Genomic DNA, 8250 nt, shown 5'->3' with positions numbered 1-8250 from the left:
AATTAGAGGTTAGATAAGGAAAAATCTTAACTGGAGGTTAGACAATGGAAAATCATAATTGTTGGTGCACGATCTTACACTAATTGGAGGTTAGGCAAGGGAAAGTCCAACGGAAAAGTTGGTAAGAGAAAAGTCCAAATAGGTCATGGAGAACTAGACACTTGGCATGAGAGGGAAGTCCAAGTGGGTCATGAGGAACTGAACACTTGGCACGAGAAGAAAGTCCAAGTGGGTCATAGAAGATCAGACACTTGGCATGAGAAGGAAAATCCAAGTGGATCATGGATGACCAGACACTTGGCATGAGAAGAAAAGTCCTTAAAGGTCATAAGGCTGAATGCAATGTAAGGAAAGTCCAAAATGGTTGAAAATCAAATTCTTGGTGAGAGATGAAGCCCGAATCGATTGTTGGATCAGATGCAAGGGCGGCAATGATCTAGAAGTAAATCGATTCAATTGATTTAGAAAATCAATCGAATTGATTTGGAAACTAGTTGAATCGATTTGATCTAGAATTAAATAAAAACAAATCAGTTCGACTGATAAGGTCAAATAGGTCAAATAAGAATCGTTCTATAGGTTTCAACAATCAAATCCATCATATTAGTTGACTAATTGGTAAAATTAGTTGACTGATAGACAAAAATCAGTCTAGCAGCATCCTTACAAGGGTGATTTCGAAGAGGTTTGAAGATGTCGGTTCTTGGAGATTCTGAAGTGAAGTATTGCTATATTTCCGAGTCAACAAGAGATCACACAAGTAATTAACGTTCTTTATTATAAAATCACATTTGATCATATTTGCTTATGTATTTTGCATTTCTTGTTGTATTCTCGTGTTCGAACTTGTACGAGGCTTCTTGGCTTCCGGAAAGTTTCCAAGGAGAGTGTTCATATTGAACCTATGATAGTTGATGTGAACCCTTGGATTAGTCATCTCAAGGAGGTGGATACCGAGTAAATCTCATAGTAGTGCATGTGGAGTTGATGTTTGAATTGAAAATTTGTTGTGTATTCGACGACGAGCATAAAGCAACAACGAGAAGCGATGGAAGCTATTCATGCTCCTTTAGCTGGCATGAGTTATAACAAAAATTAAAAGTGTCGAAAATGAACTCGATCCATCAACTAGACCCAAGTCGATACGAAAAATATCAGATTCAGATTGGAGGTTATTAGGTTCGGGTTGGGTTCGGATTTCGGATTGTGTTAGGATCGAGTTGAGTTTGGGTTGACCCGGATTGATCTGAGTTGACCTGAATTTAGAATTTAGTAGATTTTTAGGGTTAAATTAAATTTTATTTTGAAAATTAAGATATTTTTATATATATCAATATTAAAATTAGTATGATAATGATGAAGTATTAAGGTAAAAATAAAAAATTATAGAACATAATAAAAAAGAAGCTTTTTTAGTCAGATTATTATTTGGATTGGTTAGATTATTCGGTTCAAGTTTAAGATTTTGGTCAAGCTCTTTTAGCAACTCAATTAGTCAAAGCTCTTTGATCTATAAAGATTACCCAGGTTGAATAGAAGTCAAAAGTTCAAGATCTAGCAAGATTCTTAATAATGTTGGAATTAATGTATAAATATCCATATCAATTATTCGAATAACATGGCATGTTGGCCCAAGCACATGCTTACAAACCTTGTTGCTTAAATCACAAGGATGATTGCTTCTCTTCCATGTGAGAGGGCTCCATTTGTTTCTTGATAGATCACTATGTAAGAATGATTGATATGCAAGTATGAAAGCACATTTGTTACCATCCCGGTGAGTCTCAACTCGGTTTAATTTCCATAGGAATGTTACATTGGCAACTTCTCGACCAAGTACCAATCATGATTCATACATTTTCACGCCTCAATTATAGCATACTCATATCATTCTACATGCAATAATATATGTGAGACAAATAAAATGAAGACATAAGATGTGTTCAGGCATGGGGTGGGATAGATACAAATCATATCTATAAGCGGAAGGTGATGCAAGAGGATCCGAGTTTTGATATCATAATTTTTTTGATTCGGCTATTAAAATAAAACATATTTTGCGTCAAATTGAAGTTCGTTTAGAGATTTAGGATCGATTATCAGATAAAACTAGTAACAATATAGCCTTGGACCCCAAAAAGTCATTTAGGGCCTTTTCGGAGGCTTTGAATTTATTTTTTCTTTTATGTTAAGATTCTTTTTCCTATTAGTTAACATTTTTTTCTTCCATTTTTTAATATCTTTGAATCTATTTAAAGAATTATTTTAGTTAAGGTTAGAAATTATCTTATGTTTTGAATTAAGTTTATCTCAATTAAATCTATAGATAACGATTTCTCTTTGTTTGTCGATTTATTGTATCTTGTTTTTTCTGAAATCTCTCAGTGAAATTCGGCCTTCAGAATAATTGCTATTTTACTCAATGTAGCTGAATTGTACAGTAAGTAAGAATTGTTAATTATGTTGTTTATTCTAATCGTAGTCAGAGAGGAAAATTAGCCCTTAATGGTGAAGTTCGAGATAAGAAGTGTAATGAGATTTTAATTTACTATAATGAAATTTATTTAATAATCAATGAGACTATTATTTAATTCTAAAGGCTATTTGGGACATTTTGATTCGTTCAAATTTAAATAAATTTTAAATTGTATGAAGCGAAGAGTTCCAAAAATCATTAGACTCGAAGTCATTTTGCTGGTTTTAAGGTTTACCTTAATTATAAAGTTATTTTAGCAATTTGATATGGTCGATGAGATGGCGAATATAGGTAATCAAGACCTGAAAGTTAAGGTCTAAAAGATGGGTCATCAGAGACCATTAGTTGATTGGATAATCCCGATTTCAAGGGCTCTGCTCCCTAAGTACTTCACCCTGTCAACATGGAGAATCTTCAATTCATGGGGATTTGTTCCCCCTATGTATTATCCCAATCGGATTTTCAATTCACTGAGCTCTGTTTTCTTACATCGTTTCGATTAGATCTTCAATTCATTGGGCTCTTCATCCCTACATCATCCTGAACGAATTTTCAACTAGGCTTTGCTCCCCTAAATTATCCCGATCAGATCTCCGACTCATGAAATTCTACTCTCCCATATCCTCCCGACTTTTGGAGCTCAGCACCCTTCAACTTCTCATAAGATAGACAGAAGTATAAGCAGCTTTGTCAGTCAATGATTAGAGATCGTGACCCTTTTTTACTAACTCATTATCTCACTATTGGGGTCATACCTAGAAAGCCCAATGAATCCTTCAATTCATGAGTCAATTCCATAATTAATGTTATGCGTGGAGTTATATTATCTTTGTATAGATATAGGATAGGAGTAGTGTATTGACGATGAGACTGTGCAATATAATAAAAATACAATGATGAGACATTTTACTTATCATGACATAACATTTCATTAATGTTGGGATTATAAAAGTATTATAAAAGGTCTCTCTCCCACAAGTGCAAGTACATTTTTTTTTACTTTACATGCATATCATATTCTTTTACTGTCCATCTTTCACATTTTCCTCCACTTTACTAACTTGAGGATTGTAGTGGCTATGCCAAGGATCCCCTCTGACATGTTTATTGTCGCTCCTTCTTCCTCCACTTTGTGATCTTATAAGTGATCTCCCTTCGAGGTATTTTTCCGATTAACTTTGAAATCATTTCACTAGTAATTTAACTTTTACCAATTTGAGACGGGATCAATTATAAAATTGAATTTGTTATAATTGAAAGAATTTTATCTCGTTGAACAGCATAAAATCTCATGTGAAATTAGTTCAACATCAAATGAATCGAAGGTCACACTTTTCATTCAAAAATATGATTTTTTTTTTAATTAAGGAAGTGCGGAATATGATTTTGAGTTTCTTTTAAGAATGATAAATTCACCCGAATCCGATGGAGGATCCGACATCCGATCCGAATGGAGGAGGGTATGGAGGGACTATCAATACCCGATACCCAATCCAAATACCTGATTAAATAATATATATACCTATATTAAAGAAAATTTTCTTTTTCTAAAATCAATTTATTATTTTTTTTTGATATTAGTAGGAGACTACCTAGATGTTTAATCTATTTTTTAATATATATATATAGGATGTTAATTTTAATATATATGTTTTTGTTGAATAATAATAGTTCGATAGAAAGAAGGAAAATTATAGGTATAGAAGATATCCGATCCTTTAATGGGTATGGATACAAATGATATAAAATTCGACCCGAACCCAATCCATTGTCATCTCTAGTTTTTTTGAATCATAATTTTTTTTTTTGATAACTTTCATTTTTTTCATATGAATTATCATTTTTAACTTTCAAAAAAATATTTATTTGAATTTTTTAACTTTTAAAATTTATTTTTTTATTTTTAACTAGGAGTTTTGAATATTATTAAAAAAATTGTGATATTATTTTTTTAATTTCTAAAATATGAAAACTCCTTTAAAATCTTTTGGAATTTCATTTTTTTTTTTTGAGCTGAGTAAATTTTGGATGTTGGTAAATTTTCAATAAATTCAAATAAATCTACGTAATTCTAGACTAAAATAATATTTTGAAATTTGAACATTATTTTCTTTTTAAATCTTCTTGAATTTTCTGATATCAATTTTTATTAATATTATAATTTTTTTTAAAAAAAAATTAGTTGGTATATATATCTATTAATTTGAAGATGATCGACCTAGTCTTATAAAAATTTCTTATCAATTATTAGGATAAATTAAAAAATATTTATAACGCCGAAAGTTTTTAAATTAACCGTATATTAAAAAAAAATATCCATAATTTATGGAAACTCAATTTTCAAATGTCTAAAAAAAAAATTAAGAAAATTCTCTACCACTATCACTGTCAGAGGCGGATTTACATATGGATTCGTCCAAGTGTAAAATTTATAAATAATATATTAATATATTATTATTATTTATAAGCTAATTAATGAGAAAGGCAAATAGGTATTTTTATTTGGGAGTTCGACATTTCGAATCAGTTGGCGGCGTAGGCGGCAGCGGCACGGCAGCAGCGACTACTCGCTCCGCAGTAGGCGAACTCCGGTGTGGAGGTCTCAGATCTCTGCGAAACTACGATGAGAACGTTCTCGATCCTGATTCGAGAGAAAGGTGCAATTCCTCTTCTCCTTAGTCCTTACTCCTTAGGGTTTTGAAACTCTTAGAACTGAGAAGGGGAAAAAATCTTTATTTTGGTTGGTGTTTCCATATTCATTTCTTTATCCTACCTTCCCTTTCTAGTTCCTCGATTGATCATCCTTCTAAATTTTATCTGTAATATGTAGATTGTAGAACTTTGCCTCTTTTTTTTTATTTAAGGTTGTTGGCTATTGCCTGTTGATCCTAATAATTTTATTACTGTTTTAAAATGTAACCTAATAATCTTATTATCTAATAATTTATTAGATCATACCTTGCCTGTTGGTGTAATAATCTTATTATTGTTTTAATCCGCCGTTGTATATGCCACTGCATTTTAAAGGGAAGGTAGGATCTATCACACTATGATTATGATTTATGAAGTTTACTAGCTTAACACAAATTTATACCTTTATTTTATCATTTTTATCTTCATTTTCAAGAATAGAACGATATAAAGTTCACAATTTCGTTGAACTTCTTGATTTTGTTTGCTTTTCTACTTTTTACTTGATTCCTTGATTTTGTTTGCTTTCTCCTAATGATTAATTTAGACATTTTAATTAAATATTGTTATTTTAGAAATTAAAGTGCCTAAATAGTTGAAGTTGGAATTGCTTATTTAATGGTTAATGATCATGAATGATAAAAATTTTGATATTTTTGTTTGTTTATGTTGTTATTATTATTTACTTTTTATCATTGACTTAATGTTTGGTTTAATATTGTTGTTATTAATTATTATTCACTTATTTGAAATAATTCAAGTTTTTCATTGTTAAAGGTTTCATATACTTCAAATGAGAAATACTGTTATGATTGATAAATTTTTTCAAAGGAAGAGAGCAAATGAACTGGATCCGGCTACTCCGATGACTCTATTGACAAGATCAAATAATGATGATCTTCCATCTGAAATTCCTCCTAAAAGATTCAAAAATACAGAAACTGAAGAGGTTGATCTTGATTCTTTAGAGCGTGATCCAGAATTGCATCGACAAATTTGGGAATATCATCCTAATCAACGAGACGAGATTCGTCGAGTTTATTTGAATCTGAAAGCATATCAACCTATTCTTCAAGAATATCCATTAAATAAAAATATTAAGTACCCTCGAAGATTTCAGTCAACTTGGTATGAACAATTTCCTTGGTTGGAGTATTCACCCACTAAAGATAAAGCATATTGCTTTCCATGTTTTATCTTCAACAAGCCTCCAGGATGCTTAAATCAAACTACATTTACTGTTGATGGATTTGATAAGTGGAAGAAAGTTCGAAATGGAAAAGCTTGTGCTTTCCTAGGCCATATGGGAAAGGATAATGTATCTTCACCCCATCGTAATGCTGAAAAGGCATGTGAGGATTTGATGAACCAAACACAACATATATCAAGGAGATTTGATAATTTTAATGATGAACAAGTTGCAACTAATCGTCTTCGATTGAAGGCTCACATACATGTGGTGTTATTACTTGCACTTCAAGGAATTCCGTTTAGAGGTCATGATGAGAAATCTAGTTCATCTAATCGTGGCAATTTTCTTGAATTTTTGGATGTGCTGACCATGTACAATGATGAACTTTCAAAGGCAATTCCGAAAGCTCCAAAAAATGCCAAATATACAAGTCACGATATTCAGAAACAAATACTTCATGTGCTTTCCGTGAGAGTGAAAAATACAATTCGTGAAGAAATTGGAGTTGCCAAGTATTGCATAATTGTTGATGAAGCCCAAGATGAGTCAAAAAGAGAGCAAATGTCTATAGTATTGAGGTTTGTGGATAGTAATGGATTCATTCAAGAACGTTTTTTTGGCCTTGTTCATGTATCTGATACTGCGGCTTTAACTTTAAAGGATGCTATATATTCTGCTTTGGCTCACTACAATTTGGATGTTCAAAATATTAGAGGTCAAGGTTATGATGGTGCTAGTAATATGAGGGGCGAGTTTAATGGATTGCAAGCTTTGATTATAAAAGATTGTAAAAGTGCTTATTATGTTCATTGCTTTGCTCATCGGTTACAATTGGCTTTGGTTGCAGCAGCAAAAAATGTGACACCTATTCATCAATTTTTTGATAGATTAACTTTTATAGTTAATATTGTTGGTTCTTCATGTAAGCGTAATGATGAATTGAAGAATGCTCATGCAGATGACATTGCATATTTGATTGCTATTAATGAACTTGAGACAGGGCGTGGACTTAATCAGATAGGTACTTTACAACGAGCTGTTGATACACGCTGGAGTTCTCATTTGAGATCATTGAAAGGCCTAATTAAGATGTTTAGTGCATCGTGTACGGTATTGCTCAAGATTATGGATGATGGGCTTCCTTCTCAACGAGCAGATGCAACAACTGTTTATGATGAAATGACTTCCTTTGATTTTGTATTCATCTTGCATCTTATGAAAGAGATTATGGGGATCACAGATATTTTTTGTCAGACTTTACAAAGTAAGTCTCAGGATATTATAAATGCAATGGAGCTTGTATTATCTACTAAGAATTTACTTCAACAGATGAGGGATAACAAGTGGGATGATTTGCTTGTAAAAGTGAAATCCTTTTGTGAACTTTGAAATATTGACATTCCTGATTTCAATGCTCCGTATATTAATAAACGAGGTCGAGGACGTGCTCATCAAGACAATTTCACCATTGAACATCATTATCGAATAAACCTCTTTTATGCTTCGATAGATTCACAGTTGCAAGAAATTAATGGTCGCTTTAGTGATGATGCTATGGAATTGCTCACTCTTAGTAATGCCCTAAATCCTTAAAATGCAGCGGAGTCTTTCAGAGTTGTGGATATATGTAAATTAGTTGAAAAGTTTTATGCTCAGGATTTTACCAGAGATGAAAAAGAACAATTGGAGATGCAATTGAAGCATTACGAGTATAACGTAGTCAAAGGGTCCGACTACAAAAATCTTTCAACCATTTCAAAATTATGTCAATGGTTGGTAAAGACTAACAAGTCTGTTACATACAACCTCATTTTTAGAGTGATCGTACTTGTGCTTACTCTTCTGGTTTCTACGGCTACTTCAGAACGATCATTTTCTACGATGAATATTG

The 8250-nt window shown here is 32.1% G+C and overlaps 1 protein-coding gene across 1 annotated transcript; it reads left to right on the top strand.

The window, feature by feature from the left end:
- The first annotated feature begins 6032 nt into the window (after nucleotides 1-6032).
- On the top strand, nucleotides 6033-7748 carry LOC122022970 (zinc finger MYM-type protein 1-like). Its single transcript, XM_042581072.1, has one exon. It carries the CDS (start codon nucleotides 6033-6035, stop codon nucleotides 7746-7748), a length of 1716 nt encoding a protein of 571 aa, XP_042437006.1.
- Nucleotides 7749-8250: the final 502 nt, after the last annotated feature.

Source organism: Zingiber officinale, chromosome 9B, assembly GCF_018446385.1.
Source record: "Zingiber officinale cultivar Zhangliang chromosome 9B, Zo_v1.1, whole genome shotgun sequence".
NCBI classification, from domain to species: domain Eukaryota; kingdom Viridiplantae; phylum Streptophyta; class Magnoliopsida; order Zingiberales; family Zingiberaceae; genus Zingiber; species Zingiber officinale.
Note: the sequence above shows the minus strand (reverse complement) of the source record. Positions and strands in the feature narration are given on the sequence as shown.